The 19,721-nt window shown below is 47.5% G+C and overlaps 1 protein-coding gene across 1 annotated transcript in view; it reads right to left on the reverse strand.

The window, feature by feature from the left end:
• DCC (DCC netrin 1 receptor) overlaps positions 1 to 19,721 on the reverse strand; it is a gene marked incomplete at its 5' end in the record, with an annotated part of 1,016,990 nt that overhangs the window by 39,230 nt on the left and 958,039 nt on the right. The window contains one exon of the mRNA XM_060236603.1: positions 6,564 to 6,719. Coding sequence (XP_060092586.1) covers positions 6,564 to 6,719 — 156 coding nt within the window. The remainder of the gene's footprint in view (positions 1 to 6,563; positions 6,720 to 19,721) is intronic.

A 19,721-nucleotide genomic window follows, 5' to 3' on the forward strand; every position in this document is an offset into this window, starting at 1 on the left:
AAATCCAGCCCCACCGGCCTGTAATGCGTGGGTTTCATATTATCATCGACACACACCAGAGACAAATGCCGTGAAGCCATTCTGACAAACGCTCCTATTTTTATGCCGGCAGATAGCCTAAAAGAAAGGAGTCAGCACAAAGTCATTATTCTTGTCTTCCCACTCCCCGCTTTTCTGACAGTGGTCAAAACGGCAGACAGCTTTATCATCCAAGGATGGAAAGTGCCAATTGAGGTCTGCCTGTCCCGTCTTATTTTCTCCAGTGTCTGTTTCAGAATATGGCTGAGTAGGGATTTTTTTTTTTTTTTTTTGCTACCGGTGATTTTTCAGCATTGGGTTTTTTTTTTTCCAGTTCATTAGGAATGGGTTTCAAGAAACAGAAAGAAGGATTCGCGCACGGCCCATTTGACAGAATGGATGGCGACACCCTCCATAATGTCATTGCGCTTGATGAATTCGAAGGGGCGCTTCCTGTCGATCAATAGAATGTCCAGTCATGTAATGATGCAGGGACGGTTACTCCGAAATGAGTTATTACAATGCATGGTTTTGCTCTTGTCTGCATATGGGCACAGATCTTGCCTTTGGTTAAAAATATCGGGTGCGTTGCGGGATTTATCTGCTGTGTCTCCTGACACGATTTACAGAGTAAGTGAACATCAACAGAAACGGACGTTTTCCGATCGGTAACATGCGAATTCTAGCTCTGATCGAGTGAAATTAATATTCATCGACTTAATACATTTTTTTCCACCCTGCAACTGATTGAAGTTTATGTTAAGAAATGGTTTTTTTTTTTCAGCAAGACACAGTTGGACAAAGTGCCTGTACAGGATGCAATGTAGTCCGAATGTTTCAAACCTCACTGGTCCTTGGGGATTCTATATTAGCATGCTGGTATGGTGTACACCTAGACCATAGTAAAGAGTCCAGTGGCACCTTGAAGGCTAAGCAATGTTATTGTAGCATGAGCTTTCGAGAAACACAGCTCTCTTCATCAGATGCACGGCGTCACTGCTCGATATATCAGAAAAAGTGAGCAAGGATTTAATTTTAATTTAATGTAATGTTTCAATTTATGCCCTGCCCTATCCCGCAAGCAGGCTCAGGGCGGCTTACAACACTAAAACAACATTAAAATGAACCACATCAAAATTAAACAACATCATAACTACAGATATGTCCGATCAGAGAACAATTGGCAACAACCATGCAACAGTGTGTAGGCTGGACGCTTTCAATACAACTTAACAGGGCTGGATGAAACCCTGTGGAGGCCCCTAGGCAGTCAAAATCTTGGGGGTGGGGCCTCACAAATTATCTCCGAGTTGGAGCACCCGCAGTTGGAGCAGTCGGCAGGAACCGGTGGCTAAAAAGGCATTCCCCCATTTTCGCGCCGCCGCTCTCCCCAGGCTCTTCCCACCTCATTCCTGCTACCCCCGATCTCCCCGTAGCCCCATTTCCCCCCACTGCTGCTCTCCCCAGGCTCTTCCCTGCCTCCCCCGCTCTCCCCGCAGCCCCATTTTCCCCACTGCCACTCTCCCTGGGCTCTTCCCTGCCTCCCCCGCTCTCCCCGCTGCCACTCTCTTTGGGCTCTTTCCTGCCTCCCCCGCTCTCCCTGCGGCCCCATTTCCCCCGCTGCAGCTCTCCCCGGGCTCTTCCCTGCCTCCCCTGCTCTCCCTGCGGCCCCATTTTCGCTGCAGCCACTCTCCCCGGGCACTTCCCTGCCTCCCCCACGGCCCCATTTTCACTGCTGCCGCTCCCCCCAGGCTCTTTCCACTCTCAAGAGCATGAGAGCGAGCGAGCTGGAGCCGGGAGCTGGCCGCTGGAAAAAGCAGCAAACTCCCCAACCAAACTTTTATGCCCTGGGCCCCCTCCCGCCCAGAAATTTCTGGCTATGGGGCTGAGCCTGCAGCAAAAGCAGCCCCCAGCTCCCCCCAGAGGTTAGTGTTGGCTGGCCTGGTGCTGCCAGATGCAGAAGAGGAGCTGAGGAGCTGCTGAAGGGCAGGCGAGCCTGACGGAGCCCGGCTTGCCTGGCTGGCTTTCTCACCTCTTTTTGCTGCAGGCAATTTGGATGTCTGCTTTGGGGGGGGAAGTGCCCTGTGCTCACTGCCCACCACTCAGCCAGAGCCCAGATGGAGTTTTGCAGCGGCTTCCCTTTTCTCCCCGCCTGACTCGGCTGGAAGTGCCTTGCAAGCCCGGCGAGTGCAGAAGCGGTTTTCTTGCTCCAGAGATGGGTTTCCCTGGGCCGGCAGATGGGGAGGAGGCGGGGCAGGCGGACAAAAAAGGAAACAATGGGGAGGGGGGAAGCTGATGAACAGCAAAGCAACAACGAGGGAAGCGACGGGGAGGGAGGGGGCGGGCAGACGAAGGGGGAAGTGATGGGGAGGAGGCGAGGCAGGCAAGCTGAGGGGAAGGGGCCATGGAGGAAGAGGCAAACTAGCCATGGGGGAGAAACTGGGGTGGAGGGAGAGCTGGCTGGGGGCCCCAAAAGACATGGTGGCCCATAAGCAAGTGCCATTTGCCTAGCTGTTAATCCAGCCCTGCAACTTAAGCACCTTGATGGTATGGCGCTGGAGGAAGCGGTGATGTCAAAGGACTCCCGTTCGACCAATTAAAAGCCTGGCAGAAGAGCCCCGTCTTGCAGGCCCTGTGAAACTTGGATTTGCTTGTCTTTAAGGTGTTAATGGGCTCTTGCTCTTTTCTACTGCAACAAATATTCCAGTTTTACTATACTCAGAAGAAACAGGATGGGAGAAAAGAGATAACGCCCCCCCCCCTCTGTGTCTCCATGTGTCCCTCTCTCCCCCCTTCCTCCCCTTGGTAGGCAATGGCAAGAGAAAGCCCTTTGGAAAGTTCAAGCTCTGCCTAAGTGCATCCAAAGCTCTTGAACCGAGAGCTAACCAGGCATAAGAAAACTCACCGCTCGGCTGGCTTCTTACATCTCAGCGGTGATGCGCACAATGTTTTCATCTGGTTGATTATGAGCATATCTTGCTTTGACAGTTTAAAGATCTCCCTCTGTTCAGGGGGAGATTATGAGGCCGGCCCTGACCGGATTGTAGAGAAGGCAAACGAGGCTTCGAAGAGTTTTAGTCACGGAGGAATAAGACATGGGAGTTTCTGTGGCCCTGCCTTGACAGCTTGTGACGTCCTCATTCGCTTTGTGGTAATGTTAGAAAGGTTAGCCATGCTGGTCCGCAGTAGAAGAGCTAGATTTGAGTCCAGTAACACCTCGGAGACTAAACCGATCTCCAGGGTCTGAGCTTTTGAGGGTCAAAGCCAACAAAGGGATCTGACAAAGGCAACATTGACTCTTGAAAACATTTGTGCATGTTTGTGTGCATTTGTGAGTGTGTGTGTGTGTGTCTGCACTTAGAAGTCATGGTGACTGACCCCTACTGGGGTCCTGGAGTATATTCAGGGAGGTGTCTGAATAAAACCTACCCCTGTCCTCCTGACTCACAAGAACATAAGAGAAGCCATGTTGGATCAGGCCAATGGCCCATCCAGTCAAACACTCTGTGCCACTCAGTCGCCAAAAAACCCAGGTGCCATCAGGAGGTCCACCAGCAGGGTCAGAACTCCAGAAGCCCTCCCACTGTTGCCCACCCCCCCCCCCAAACACCAAGAATACAGAGCATCCCTGCCCCAGCCAGAGAGCTCCATCAATACTCTGTGGCTAATAGCCACTGATGGACCTCTGCTCCATATGTTTATTCAGTCCTGGTATTCCAAGGAGGTCTCCTATCCAAATACTTGCCAGAGTCAGCCTTGCTCAGCTTCTGAGGTCTGATGAGATTAGGATTGCCTGGGCTATCCAGATCAGGGCATACCCTGGAAATCTTCTTGGTCTCTGGCGTGCTACTGGACTCAAATCTTGCTGTCAGACCATGAAAGTTCCTCTGAGTGACCTCAACAGGATCCCCAGGTTGTTAGCAGTCAGATTCCTCCTCCCACAGAGGGGCAGTTTAGCATTTAGAGAGAAAAAGGCATAAACACCATACAACATCACCTCAGAAATCATAAATATACACTGCCTGGCCTAAAAAAGGACACACAAACTGGATGCCAGCCAGAAACACACCTGAGAAAAAATAGTTTGAAGGTAAGTCAGAAGTGGCTGACTGACTAATGACCCTATGTACATCCTGAGGAGATGTATAATTATGGAACAGTGGGTCTCCCAATATAGGTTTCCCCACCTTGGACTAATCTCATCATGAGTCATCCTTGTTTTCCTCCTTGCCCATCTACCCTAATTAGCCCTGTTCATACAACCTGGTAGTTTTCCTGTCCACTACTCAGCGGGTCATCAAGAAACATTAGCACTTTTAGTTCATCTCAGGTAAACTCGTCAAGATTTCACCCAGACTGTTGTTCGTTCCTGAAAAAGCAATCAAGTCATTGCTTTTTGGGTACACACATCAGACTGCCCCAGGGAGCATTTTTTCCCTATAACTACAAGTAGGACTTTTATTGTAGAAAAAGCCCAGCAGGAACTTATTAAGCCACACCCCCTGATACCAAGCCAGCCAGAACTGCATTCCTGTGTGTTCCTGCTAAAAAAAAAGCCCTGAATGCAACCATGATGTTCTGGTATGTGTGTATATGTTCCATACCTCACACCTCTACTTGAATGTGGGTCTTCTCTCCTTCTTCACCCAAAGGGTAATTAACACATGGAATTCACTGCCACAGGAGGTGGTGGTGGCTACAAGCATGGACAGCTTCAAGAGGGGATTGGATAAACATATGGAGCAGAGGTCCATAAGGGGCTATTAGCCACAGCGTATTGTTGGAACTTTCTGTCTGGGGCAGTGATGCTCTGTATTCTTGGTCCGTGGGGGGGGGGGCACAGTGGGAAGGCTTCTAGCCCTACTGGTGGACCTCCTGATGGCACTTGGTTTTTTTGGCCACTGTGTGACATAGAGTGTTGGATTGGATGGGCCATTGGCCTGATCCAACATGGCTTCTCTTATGTTCTTATGGAGATCCCAATTATACACCTCATGCTCTGTTTCCATAAAAACTAATTCCCCCAATGAAATAGGAGACTGCCTCTTTTGGGTAACAATATGAGGTACCAAGAAAAAGGGCTGGAGGGATCTAGATCAGCTTCATGTAAGCTTCCTCACAAAAGGAGATCAGTTACTCACTAGAGTCTGTTCAAAAACAAGTTTCGGCACCAAAGGAAAATTACTGACGTGTATTTCAAGCGAAACACAAAACCTGTTCAGTAAATGCTGCATAAAGGGACTGCAAGGTCCATTAGCTGCTGATCAGAAGACGTCCAAGGAAAGGAATTGTTAATGCTTCCTCAGCAGCATTTTCAGTCCCTCCTGACAGGAAAATTTCCTTTTGCAAATTTCCCTCAAAGTGCATACGGAAGTGGAATGGTTAAGACAGCTGGATTCCAAACAACCTTTTGTTTAATATTGTTTAATAATAATAATATTGTATTGTTTAACAACAACAACAATTCTGAACTACCTTGTGGAGTTTCCATGGTCTCCAGTATGAAGCACGCCATTACACAAATTCATTCTCTCCTACTGGTCAATTTAAAACAGTCATGTAATGAGACGTTTCCTTTAAAATGCCCTGAGGGGACCCTCATAGTCTCCCACAATTTTGAGGAAACCAGGTTTGTTTTAAAACCCCCCCTCCCCATGCAGTTATATAGGAATGAGTTCACTGTCATGATGTACGTTTGGTGGTAAGCAAATGGAGTATCAGCATCACTGAGGCAGGATTTTTATAAAAACAACAAAGACGACTTATTTATTTACAGATTGGTTTTAAGGAACAGATCAGCAGCACAGGTCTCCAGGGAGACAAAGGAGAAATCTGGCTGAGGCAGAATAATTTAAACTAGTTCTGGCTTCAGAAGGACACTTGAATTTTCTTTAATACTTTCAGTCATAAACAGGCTTTTAGTGTTCCTCACACACAGAGAGAATTCCGCCCACACCAGCCTGCCCTTCCCCAAAAGACAGACCAAATAGCACCAGGTCTGCTCATTGCTAGAAACGGGTCTAACAATTGGGTACTCTGATCTCTGTCAGAGGTAGAGCCAAACCACTCTGCTACTCTCCAGCACAGAACTACCCTTCACTCTGTCTGATCTTTTGCTGAGCCACACCTGAACTCAGCTCCTGCTGTGCTTCCCTTCACCATTCCATCCCCCTTCTCAAAGGTGATTGCTTGCTGAAGCAGCACTCTTATTGGCTCAACTGAGTGGCCATTTTATTCTTTTCAGGGATGGAGCAGCCTCCTATCCATCACAAACACCTCGCAGAGTCTGTTGGTATTGTGCGCCTCTTATTAGGGGTGGAATTCTAGCAGGAGCTCGTTTGCATATTAGGCCGCACCCCCGTGATGTAGCCAGTCTTCCAAGAGCTTACAAAAAAGAGCCTTGTAAGCTCTTGGAGGATTGGCTACATCAGGGGTGTGTGGCCTAATATGCAAAGGAGCTCCTGCTAGAATTCCACCCCTGCCTCTTATTCATTTCAACATGCTTGAGCTGAGCCAAAGGAAAAAGACAAAGACCCTCTACTTACTTCTTCCCGTTCCAAAAGTCCGGTCAACTGATAGCGTCGGAAACGGTACTGGTCGGAGGGTGAACTGAGGATGTGGGTAGCCACATGTGGGAGATGGCAGGATTCCTGGGTACTGAGCACTTTCTAGCGTCGGAACTGGGATGGCACTCACGACAGCTGGAAAAAAGAAATGAAATTAAGCACTGCTGTGTCAGGAATTCTGGCAGAAAATAAATCAGGAAATTTCAAGTGTGGAATCACTAATGCTCTCAAAGAACTGATTAATGGAAAGACTTACAGTATGCACTAGAGACACCATTCAAAATTTGGAACTCTCTCTCTGGGGCAAGTGATGCTCTGTATTCTTAGTGCTTGGAGGGGCAACAGTGGGAGGGCTTCTAGTGTCCTGGCCCAACTAGTGGACCTCCTGATGGCACCTGCATTTTGGCTACTGTGTGACAGAGTGTTGGACTGGGTGGACCACTGGCCTGATCCAACATGGCTTCTCTTATGTTCTTATGACTTGCTTTTGGGGTTCCATTACAGCAGGGGGGTTCCCAATGAGATGTCTATGGACGCTATGGTACCCCCTGACTCCTTTCTTGGTACTCAAGTAAGCAAGGCCAAGCGGGGCTTTCGTCCAGCAAGACTTCTGACTGGCCACTGGAAATTTGATTGGTTGGCCAGATTTTTTTTTTTTTTTAAATTGCCTTGGCAACAACTGCCACAGCAGTACAGGGATCTTCACTGTGTGACTGAAGGCAAGCTGTGGCAGCCATTTTGTGGATGGCTCCGCCTCCTGCTGCAGTTCCATTTAGTGTCTGTGTTCACCAAATGTCACAATTCTATAGGTGCCCCCAGGATCAAAAATTTTGGGGACCACAGAATGACATGCTTTCTTTTCTTTCCAGCCCAGGGATGAGACTGAATGTTGCTCACTTGGTAATTTGATTTGAACATCCCCGTTCAGTTTTTGATCTGAATGTCCCCATCTTGTTAATTTGACAGGGATATCCTCATTTCAGTTTTACTTCTTTGAAAGAAAGGAACCCACACAGATCTCTACTATCACACCGTCCTCTGATTCCTGGTGTTGAATCTTTCCTGTAAAAAGGCACACATTCATTCATTGGTGGTATTTGTTTTAGAGGGGTAGCCATGTTGGTCATAAGAACATAAGAGAAGCCATGTTGGATCAAGCCAATGGCCCATCCAGTCCAACACTCTGTGTCACATAAGAACATAAGAGAAGCCATGTTGGATCAGGCCAATGGCCCATTCAGTCTAACACTCTGTGTCACATAAGAACATAAGAGAAGCCATGTTGGATCAGGCCAATGGCCCATCCAGTCCAACACTCTGCGTCACATAAGAACATAAGAGAAGCCCTGTTGGATCAGGCTAATGGCCCATCCAGTCCAACACTCTGTGTCACATAAGAACATAAGAGAAGCCATGTTGGATCAGGCCAATGGCCCATCCAGTCCAACACTCTGTGTCACATAAGAACATACGAGAAGCCATGTTGGATCAGGCCAATGGCCCATTCAGTCTAACACTCCGTGTCACACAGTGGCAAAAAAAAATTATATATATATATATGCACACACACATACACTGTGACTAATAGCCATTGATGGACCTCTGCTCCATACGCTTATCCAATCCCCTCTTGAAGCTGGCTATGCTTGTAGCCGCCACCACCTCATGTGGCAGTGAATTCCACATGTTAATCACCCTTTGGGTGAAGAAGTACTTCCTTTTATCCGTTTTAACCTGACTGCTCAGCAATTTCAATGAATGCCCACGAGTGCTTGTATTGTGAGAAAGGGATAAAATATTTCTTTCTCTTTCTGCAGTAGAACAGTTGGATTTTAGTCCAGTAGTGCCTTTGAGACTGACAAAACTTTGGAAATCTTGTTGGTCTGTAAGGTGATACCAGACTTGAATGTGATGTGTGCGTACAAACGGCACAATAATGGTGTGTCCTCAATAGTGGTATAAAAGCAGCATAAAAGACAAAAAAACCCCCCATCAATGATAGAACAAAAAATAAGGCCGTCCCTAATGGATGACAAAGACAACAAACAGAACAATCACATCCCTTTGCCATACTTCCCAGTCCTCCTTGAAGTCTAAGTAAGCACGAATTACCTGATTCTTGAATCAACCAAAATATTTCACACTATATAACAGGGATGGCCAAACTGCAGCTCAGAAGCCACATGTGGCTCTTTTACACATATTGTGTAGCTCTCAAAGCCCCCACCAATCTGTTGGCCAGTTTGGAGAATGCATTTAAAGTTGCCATCTTCCCACCTCTTCCTCTCTTTTCACCCATCTATTTCCTTCCTTTCTTTCTTCCCTCCCTCCCTCCTTCCACCCTCCCTCCCTCCCTTCCTTCCTTTGACTCCCCACTCCTACTCCACATGCAACCAGCTGGGTGACCTTGGGCCAGTCACAATTCTCTCAGAACTCTCTCAGCTCCAGCTAGCTCACAAGGTGACTGTTGTGAAGAGAGGAAGGAAAGGGACTTTGGTAAACCACTTTGAGAAAAGTGGGGGTATAAACATCAACTCTTCTTCTTGTCTTCAGTTGTTCTTCATTCTCTTATGAACTTTACTTTTTTCCCACAGGGGTTGTTTTGTAGAAAAATAGGTGGTGGAGCTCATCCAGGGATTGTTATGCAGCTACAATACTATTAAATGGAAAAGAAGGTGGAACTCTCAGAAGGAGGTAGAACTCTCAGAAAGGCTCCTGTGAGCTCCCACTGAATCAGAGGCTTGGTTTCCCACAAGTAGCAGCATGTACCAGTGGAATAGTTTTAGTTGCAGGAAATAAGGTGTATATTTTGACCCATCCAACCAAGCACAAACTCACTATTGATGTTTTTATGGCCTGCCAGGACCTTGACATGCCCCTTTCCTGACCTGCCTCGTTTGCAGCCACTCCAAATTGATGGGCTGCCATTGGATTATGAAAGCTGCAGTGATTAAATGACCCAAAGGAAAACAAAATGTCCACCAGAGTGACATACATCCCAACTGCCCTTCTTTATGAACCATGGTGCTTAATTTCTAGCACACCTCACTTAGAACAGCAGTGTCGAACTCATTTGTTACGAGGGCTGGATCTGAGATAAATGAGACCTTGTTGGGCCGCTGCTCTTAAAGGTGCTTTCTTTGTATTTCTCCCATGGGATTCAGGGAACTGGGCAAAGGAAGCTCTGGCTCTTTCTCTCCCTCCCCAGGGGGCCAGGAGGGGAAGGAGCCTCAATCAATGGAGAAAATCGAGGTTTTGCTCTGTTGCTCCTGTGTGATTGAGCAAGCCTTACAAAACAAGTTGAGATTCAGAAGGAAGCAAGGGAGAAGGAAGCAGACAAGAGCCAGTTGCTCAGGGGGCCTGATTCGGCCCCCGGGCCACATGTCTGACATCCTGACTCAGAAGGTGCGTTGTTAAAATTTTGTTAGGGAGAGTTGTTAGGGATCTCTTTCTTCAGGGCTCAGCTTCGACTTATGTAATTTTTATCCTACCCTTTTTCTAAGGCGCTCAGGGCAGAGTACATTTATTTATTTGATTTCTAGCCCTACACTGCAAGGCTCACAACCACACGATACAATATAATACAATGAAATAATTAAACATAACATCATCAGTTGATAACATCTAAACGTAATATCATTGAGGGCACCATTTAATATCATTTGTTCTGGCTGCTGGAGCTGACAGAGTTGGTGATAGAAAACTGCAGGACAATCATCATTTTTTAGTGGAGGGGTCCACCAGGATGAGTCCTGGGGAGCCGCATTGTCTGCTTGCGTTGAAGAGGAGGAGGAGATTGGATTTATACCCTGCCCTTCACTTCAAGTCTCAAAGTAGCTTACAGTCTCCTTCCCTTCCCACAACAGACACCCCAGTAAGCGGAGCTGAGAGTACTCAGAGAGGACTGCTCTAGAGAGAACAGAACTGTGACTGACCCAAAGTCACCCAGCAGCTGCAAGTGGAGGAGTGGGGAATCAAACCCGGTTCTCCAGATTAGAGTCTGCCACTCTTAACCACTGCACCAAACTGGTTCTCAGAGCATCTTTAAAGAGTCAGGACAGGTCTTCCTCCACCTTGCTGAAGTAGGAGATGCTTCAGAAGAATCCAGGAGGCATCATGTGTGTGTCTGCATCCATTCAGAAACAACGGTCTTCATTGCAGGGCAACACTTGCCTGTGAACCTCCCGACATTTTATGATTGGTCCCAAGTCCCCATGACAGCATTTTGTGTCTGACCCCCCAAGGCAGCCATTTTGTGACAATGTCCTCTCCCCATCCTTCAAGTTCCAAAGATGACCTGAAGATCAACAAGTGCTTTAGCCAAAAAAGAACATTCTCCTTCTTAGCTCTGAAATCCCTAGATCCTTTGCAGAGTTAAAAATAAAAAAACACAGCACAAACAAGTACTGAAGAAACTTCAACAACAGGCAACAGAAGAGGTGATGGGACTCACAGAGCGATCCCTCATCAGGGAAAAGGCACATTCCAGACATGTCCGTATTTTCATCTGTGAAGCATCAGAGGGTGTGTAATAGGTTCACAGAAAGGGGAGCTGACAGGTATTGAAAACATTGCAGGGTGTAGAGCATTTGTTTTGGAATGGGGGATGCAATTGGGTAGAACATCTCTTAATCGGGCAGCCTCGAGCTGCCATGGCTGGCTTGTGGGAGATAAAAGCCGAACCATTCAATCAAGTAAAAAACCCCACTGCTTAAAGGGAAGAGACACATGATGAATTAAATCACAAATGAAGTTGATGCTATTTATTATAAAAGCTGATCAATTAGTGCTTGTTTCAAGTTTTCAAACGGCCTCCAAATTAAAAGCGAGGGATGATTTAATGGCAGGGAGTAATTGGAAGATGCCCAGCGCTGTCAACTCAATTGGTATTGGAAGGGAGGCGAAGTTAAAGCGTAGAATTAATTTTCTTTGCTTTTTTTCAAGAAAAGGGATCTATCATGGTTCATTTCTTCTCCTGATTTTTGCTTATATCGGTCTGTCAAAATCAGAGCGACACCCACTTAACGCACAACTCAGCTACCAAATAGGAAAGGACGGGTGATGTGGAACTCATCTCGATCCTGCACGGAGCATTCCTGTGGAGAATAAGTCCAGTCTAAGCTCACTGAAACCAGTGATTTTAGACTGGAATAACTCTGATGATTGGTTATTGTGGGCTGTGTGGCCGTAGTCTTGGCATTGTGAGACCTGGCGTTTCGCCAGTAACTGTGACTGGCATCCTCAGAGGTGTAACCCAGAAAACTGGAGTTCTCTCTAGGTCAAATTGAGAAGAAGTTGGTAGGCAGGTAATTAATATCTACTCAGGCAGGTGGGGTAGGGCTGAGTCATTATCTTGTGGGAGCTTCCTGGGCTGTGACATGCTAATGGAGGAGCTTCCCTCAGGAGGTTCTTTTGTATATGGATTGGCTATTGAAATTCTAATCTTATCTGTAGTGCTCTTGTAAACTGCAGGGCATTTTGTATTTTTCAAGACTGGAAGCCATGTCCTATTCATTTTTAAGCTTTCTTCCTTCCTGTTGAAATTGTGTTTATGTTTATGGATTTCAGTAGCTTCTCTGTGTAATCTAACATGGTCATTGGAGGTGTTGTCCAGCATTACAGTATCTTGGAATAAAATACTGTGTCCTGTTTGAGTTAAGCTATGTTCAGCAACGGCTGATTTTTCAGGATGGTCAAGTCTGCAGTGTCTTTTGTGTTCTTTTATTCTTATCTGGATGCTACGTCAGATGTCTGCAGACTCAACTCTTTGAGCAGGCACTAGGGAAAAGGAGTTTATTTTGCATGGATTTCACTCAAGAAATTCAGGTTCTCCATAATCTAGCCATTACTAATACTAGATCCAGTGGCAATTAAGGGTGGAAAGGTACTTGCTGGATTTTAGGAAAAAATTTTTTATAGTAAGAGTTGTTCACCAGTGGAATTGGCTGCCAAGGGAGGTGGTGAGCTCTCCCTTATTCGTAGTCTTTAAGCAGTGGCTGGACAAACACTTGTCCCGGATGCTTTAGGCTGGTTCTGCATTGAAGGGGGGGTTGAACTAGATGGCCATCATCATCAACATCTCATCCTCATCCAACTCTATGATTCAATGGTGTAACTCCCAGAGGGATGAAGGATCCAATTCAGTATTAGGCAGCTTCATGTGAACATGCAAACTGAATACAATAGCAGTGGACAAAGAAAAGCTGCAGGTCTTGGGCAACCACCTTGCTTTGCCCTCTGGCTGTCATCATCATCCAAGGCCTCCATAAGAACATCAGAAGAGCCCTGATGGATCAGACCAGTGGTCCATCTAGTCCAGCATCCTGTCTCACCCAGTGGCCAGCCAGGTCCTCTGCAGGGCCAACAACAGGGCAGAGAGGCTGAGGCCTCCATAAGAACATCAGAAGAGTCCTGCTGGATCAGACTAATAGTCCAGCATCCTGTCTTAACACAGTGGCCAACCAGTTCCTCTGGAGGGCCAACAACAGGGCATAGAGGCCAAGGCCTTCATGAGAACATCAGAAGAGTCCTGCTGGATCAGACCAATAGTCCATCTAATCCAGCATCCTGTCTCATACAGTGGCCAGCCAGTTTCTCTGGAGGGCCAAAAACAGGGCAGAAGAGTCCTGCTGGATCAGACCAATAGTCTATCTAGTCCAGCATCCTGTCTCACATGGTGGTCAATCAGTTCCTCTGAAGGGCCAACAACAGGGCAGAGAGGCCAAGGCCTTTCCCTGATGTTGCCTCCCAACTCTGGGCTTAGTGCCTCTGAATGTGGAGGATCCCCTCAGTCAACACGGCTAGTAGCCACTGATAGACTTTTCCTCCATGAATTTATTTAATCCCCTTTTAAAGCTGTTTATTCCTGTGGCCATCACTACATCCTCTGGCAACGAATTCCACATTTTAATAGCTCTCTGTGTAAAACGGTATTTCCTTTTGTCATCGGGATATGAAATTAAAAGCCATTTGCTCCTTGGGAGGACAGCTCTGGCAAACCTAGGCAGTATAATAAAAAGCAGAGACATCACCCTGCCAACAAAAGTTCGTATAGTCAAAGTGATGGTATTCCCAGTAGTAATGTATGGCTGTGAGAGCTGGCCCATAAGGAAGGCTGAGCGCAGAAGAATAGATGCTTTTGAGCTGTGGTGCTGGAGAAGAATCTTGAGAGTCCCTTGGACTTCAAGAAGATCAAATCAGTCAGTCCTAATGAAAATCAACCCCGACTGTTCCCTGGAAAGTCAGATGCTGAAGCTGAAGCTCAGATACTTTGGCCACCAAATGAGAAGGGAGCACTCACTGGAGAAGATCCCGATGCTGGGAAAGACAGAAGGCAAAAGAAGAAGGGGATGGCAAAAGATGAGATGGCTGGACAGCGTTGCTGGTGTAACTAACACAAATTTAAGCAGACTTTGGAGGATGGTGACAGGCCCGACGCATGGGAGTAGGCCTTGTAGGTGGCTGCCGAGGGCACCACATGGCCAACAAGGCGCCCCCTTCCCATATGCCAGTTGGCGCAGCTCTATATCTTTCCCCCACCCGAAACTCAGGGGAGAAAGAGGCAGTTCGACCTCGCTTCCGGGCTGCCTCCTCTGCAGAAAAAGTAGCCCAGGAGTGAGGACGAGTCCCTGCGCCGGCTCTTTCCCCCACCTGAGATTCGGGTGGAGGAAAGAGGCGGCTCAGCTTCACTCTCGGGCTGTCTCCCTTGCAGGAAAGGCAGCCCAAGAGCAAAGAGGAGTCTCCATGCTGGCTCTTCCCCCTCAAGGAGCCCTCTATGCAAACGGGTCGATCTGGCTGCACTCAGCCTTCCTGTGCTGTGGGAAGGTTGGGGGTCCTCCCCCACTGGAGGGAGGGCAGAGCTCGCTGCCCTTCCAGACTTTGCCAGGGTCTCCCAAGGCTCGGGAGGCCTCGGCAAAATCGGGGGGGGGGGGTGATATTGACATCATGTGACGTCACTGACGTGCTTTGACATCATGTGACGTCACTGATGTGATATTGATATCATGTGACGTCACTGACGTGCTTTGCACGTGATAAACTTGGGGGGGGGGGGCGGTGGAGGTTCACAGTCCAGCCTAGGGGCGCAGACACCCCTAGCCTGGATGATGGAAGACAGGAGGGCCTGGCGTGACTTTGTCCATGGGGTTGCAAAGAGTCGGACTTGACTGTGTGACTGAAAAACAACAACAAAGCACAGTAGCTAACAACATGTGGGTCCAACCGCTGTATCTTTTCTCTTAACTATTCTGCTGGATAGAATAGTTGGATAGTTGGATATTCTGCTGGATAGGAGCCCTGTGGCACAGAGTGGTAAGCTGCAGTACTGCAGTGCAAGCTCTGCTTGCTACCCGAGTTCGATCCTGGCAGAAGCTGGGTTCAAGTAGCTGGCTCAAGGTTGACTCAACCTTCCAGCCCTCTGAGGTCGGTAAAATGAGTACCCAGTTTGATAAAAAGTCTGCTGTGAAAATGTTGTGATGTGACGTCACCCCAGAGTTGGAAATGACTGGTGCTTGCACAGGGGACTACCTTTACCTTTTATCTTTATTCCGCTGCATAATAACTGAAATGAATGCAAATCCTGTCCTCCTCTTTCCACCCACATTTCTGCCTTCCCTGAACCTTATTCACAGACGAAGGCACCCGGATCCAAATGGGTGTTGAGCATTTCACGCACGTTATGATACATGATCGGCTTAACCGTGCATCACGCTCTCCATTCAACAGATCCGTACGCAGATCCGAACCAATGTTGCGAACCACACGCGTATCATCTGCCGCTGGCTTAATGGCGCTTTTGGACTTTAATGTTCTCCAAACCCGCTGCTGGTGTGAGACAGTTATCTGCAAGAGTGAATCTGCATTTTTCACACAGGGGGTTGCAAAATCACACTGTCATCCCTAGACACCAACTGCTGGCCTGTGAATAAAATTACCGAGCATCGTTTTCTCGGTTCTCATTGCCACCTGTGCTTTCAAAGGAGCGGGAAAAAAGGACTAAAGCTTCTTCCTGCTGCTGGATTCAAAGAGGAAATTACCTATAGCTTTCTTAAAGGCAACCTGCTTCAAAAGAGAACAGCGCCAAAGCAGTGCCAATAACATTTTGCCAGCCTTTGAAACTGGGGAATGGGAACGCAGCAGAGGATTAAACGAGAAGATTAAACACCGTTTTGGAATTGGAGGGAAGAGTAAAATCATTTGCCTCCTGGTCCTCTGGGGGACAAAATGAATAAGTTTGCATCCATGAGTCTTCTGTCTAGGCAGACTCAGCAGTAACCCTGTTGATTGATGCCGGCGCAAGTTCCGTTTCATATTGCCAACTGTAAGAAGACTTTTTGTTTTGACAATGCAATTACGGCCCAGATAAACAGATTGCATCCATTGGATGGTTTCTGAGACTCAGAATGCTTTGCCCCCCCAGTCGGAATGAAGAGGCAGACACAGGTATTGGGTTTAAAACCGGGCCGCTTTATTAAACACATAACACTGTAACTGGCAGGGGGTGAAACCTGAACCAGACAAGCCCTGGGGTCAACACCTGGACCCCGCCTTGTCCAAAGGGCGAGCCACCCTGCCCCCAGCACAAGCCCGCCGTATTCGGGTTGTAGCTGAGCGGCCAGGCCTCCAGCCATCACCATCTGGGCTGGCATCGATCCCCATGGAAAGATCCAACCAGGTGAGGCTCCCTGTGATCTGCATTCCCCGCACTGAGCCGTGTAGCCCATCTACGGTTCCTGCAGACCACCGCACCAATGGTGCTAGGCCATAGGTGCTCCCCTGGAAAACCCTGTGGCCAAACCTCCTCCAGCCTGCGACCTTAACCATTACCAATAACAAAACTAAACTAACCGGCAGTACAAGGTAGGCAAAAAACACCCCCACAATGGCCAATTGTGTGGAGATGAAAAAATTCCTACCTGGCCCCCAATAAGGCGACCGGCATACGCCTGTACTACCGAAAGGGACGGGTGGGCGGGCAGAGAGCCAAAGGAACTGCGGGCGGAGGGTGCGGGGGCCGGGGCTTATATAGCCCCGGCTCCGCGCCTGCAACGAACACCCATATGTGGGGTGATGCTGCCCCTCCCTCCTTCCGGGGCGGCAAAGGCGGCCCCCAGCCTGAGCGCCGGCAAGCCGGCTTGGCTGGGAGGGGCCGGACATTTCAAGGCTTATGATGCATTATTGCATTAATACCTTTGGGCGGGGTGGAATTCTAGCAGGAGCTCCTTTGCATATTAGGCCACACCCCTCTGATGTAGCCAATCCTCCAAGAGCTTACAAAAAAGAGCCTTGTAAGCTTTTGGAGGACTGGCTACATCAGGGGCATGTGGTCTAATATGCAAAGCTCCTGCTAGAATTCCACCCCTGCCTTTGGGGCCTGTGAAGATTTTCCCCAGCTGAATCCCAATTAAGAATCAAGCATCCAGAAAGATGTGATCCGATGAGAACACAGAGCTAGATTCAACTTCAGGAGCACCGTGGAAACCAACAAGAATTATGGGAGTATAAGCTTTCAAGAGTCAAAGTTCCCTTCATCAGACACAAATAGGAATGGAGATCTCCGTGTCCTTATATCTCAGTCTGGCGGTGGAAGAGGTGTTGCAAAGAAAGGAATTAGGATGCAAAGATACAATGAAGAATGTAATCAGCTTGATTAGAGTAGAGGGAAAAAACTTAGGTCAGAAAATGAGCATAAGATAAGAATCCTACATTCCTATTCAGTCCACTGTTCTGACTTTGTGAATGAACTCAGGTTCAGCAATCTCACGTTGAAATGTCTCTGTTTGAAGACTGCCACGTTTAGGTAAGCAGTGGAATGTTTTAGAAGGTTAAAACATTCTCCTACAGTTTTTGAACACGGTGAATCAAACCCAGTGGGGAATCAAACCCAGTTCTCCAGATTAGAGTCTGCCGCTCTTAACCACTACACCAAACGTGCCCAGTTATTCCTTTGCATAGGACTGCTATAATGAACAAGTGACTGAACCTGACGTGATATGGCTGGCGTTGAGAATACAGTAAAACCTGTTCATATCTTCCATTCTTAGGGATGATCAACCTGTTATATTCTCGATTTTGGATTTCAGGTGGTGGAGATGACTGGATTTTGTTTCCTCGGGCTGAAAGCTCTCTGCTTGAGTAAATGAGCACATCAAGAAGGAAGTGACCCTAAATGCCACTATTTTTGTGAAAGTTTTTTTTTTTTTAAATGTGTGTGTTTGCTTGTCCTCTGAAGTGCCACTGCCTACTTAATGTGTGAAACAATTCTTAGCCTGATCGAAGCACAAAGGCCAATTACGTCTGTATTAGCTTCTAGTAATTGCTCTCTGATTAAAATGGTCTGGTGCTGACATACAGTCCAAATTATTGTTCTCGTTGCTTCCTCAGGTAGGCAATCACATCCCGCCATCTCATTTTGCTACCCAGTGATTTATTTTCACAGGCACAGCTTAACTTGTGACCCTTGAAGCGGATCTCCCTGACTTGTGTAGAGGTTCTAAGAATGTTCAGGTTTCGTTTGGGCCTCTAGGCTACATGCTCTGCATTCAGTTTGGTGGCTCACTCATTATTGGCTTATACTGTTAGGAACAGGGCTTTTTTTATAGCAGGGACTCCTCTGCATATTAGGCCACACACCCCCTGATGTAACCAATGCTCCTGGAGCTTACATCAGGGGTGTGTGGCCTAATATGCCAAGGAGTATCTGCTACAAAAAAAGCCCTGGTTATGGAAAGCTAGTGTGGAGCACTGGTTGGACTGTTGGACTAGGATCAGGGAGGTGATGGTAGAAAGTGCTGTTGAGTCGCAGCCAACTTAGGGTGACCCCTGTAGGATGTTCAAGGCAAGACACATCCAGCCCCGGTGCTAAGGGGTTTTGCTGCTTGAAGCAGACGCCTATGCCATGCCCCCCTCCCCCGCAAGTTCCCTTTATGTAGCTTATCACACTTCCATCAAGATTTCCTTCTATTGAGAAAGATTTCCTCCAATGGAGAAAGGCTTCCGAAGACGCAGCGAAGTAGATTCCTTGGCTCCCATTCATTGTAAACCAATTGGAATGCCTTATCATGTTTACTTTTATTTTTCAGTCAAGGCCCAGCTTATAGCAACCCTGTAGGGTTTTCAAGGCAACAGACATTCAGAGGTGGTTTGCCGCTGATTCGTGACCCTGGCGTTCCTTGGCGGTCTCCCGTCCAAACCCTAACCAGGACTGAATTCGTCAACAGCTAAGATCTGACAAGATTAGTCTAGCCTGAGTTATTCAGGTCGGGGCACTGTTTTCATGCCCAGTGCTCAAATTGAGTTTCCATTAAGACATGTCCACAATACAAATTCAGCCCCCAGTTTGGTGTAGTGGTTAAGCGCGTGGACTCTTATCTGAGAGAACTGGGTTTGATTCCCCACTCCTCCACTTGCAGCTGCTCAAATGGCCTTGGGTCAGCCATAGCTCTCGCAGGAGTTGTCCTTGAAAGGGTAGCTTCTGGGAGACCTCTTTCAGTCCCATCTACCTCACAGGGGGTTTGTTTGGGGGGGGGCGGCAGTAAAGGAGATTGTGATTGCTCTGAGACGCTGAGATTCAGAGTAAAGCGTGAGGTATAAATCCAATATCGTCATCTTCTTCTTCCTCTTCCCTGATTTCTTTTCTGCATTCTATCCAGCAACAACGGCATTTACCTAGGGCACAAGTAGTGAGCAAATAAGGCACAGGTGCTTTCCTCCTACCATCTGTGCTAAGGCTCTTAAGGAAATGACATGAAGAGAGAGGTTTTTGCAAAGAGTTCTTCAACCGGGAAGATAATTTCCAGGAATCACATTGTGGGGCAAGATTGATAGCACTACATTAAGCTTCAAGGAGAAGACTGTGGTAATTATCTTTCGATTGTCTTCTCTTTCTTAATTATGAAACCTTGCCAACACTGATGGTGTCCAAGTTGCGGGTTCCCAGTTCGATGTCGCATTTCCAAGTTCCCTGCCTTGGAAAGCCCGGGGAATTCTAAGAACAGCTGCTGTTGTTTCTTTACTTCTGCAACTAGTTTAGACTAAAGACTGGAATACACTTCGGCAGCCAGAGGGTCAGCTTTCTTGTGAGGAGGGAGACCTGAGTATTTGGGGCACCTCTGTAGAATTTGTTCCTAAGAACAGGAG

Source organism: Heteronotia binoei, chromosome 4, assembly GCF_032191835.1.
Source record: "Heteronotia binoei isolate CCM8104 ecotype False Entrance Well chromosome 4, APGP_CSIRO_Hbin_v1, whole genome shotgun sequence".
NCBI lineage: Eukaryota > Metazoa > Chordata > Lepidosauria > Squamata > Gekkonidae > Heteronotia > Heteronotia binoei.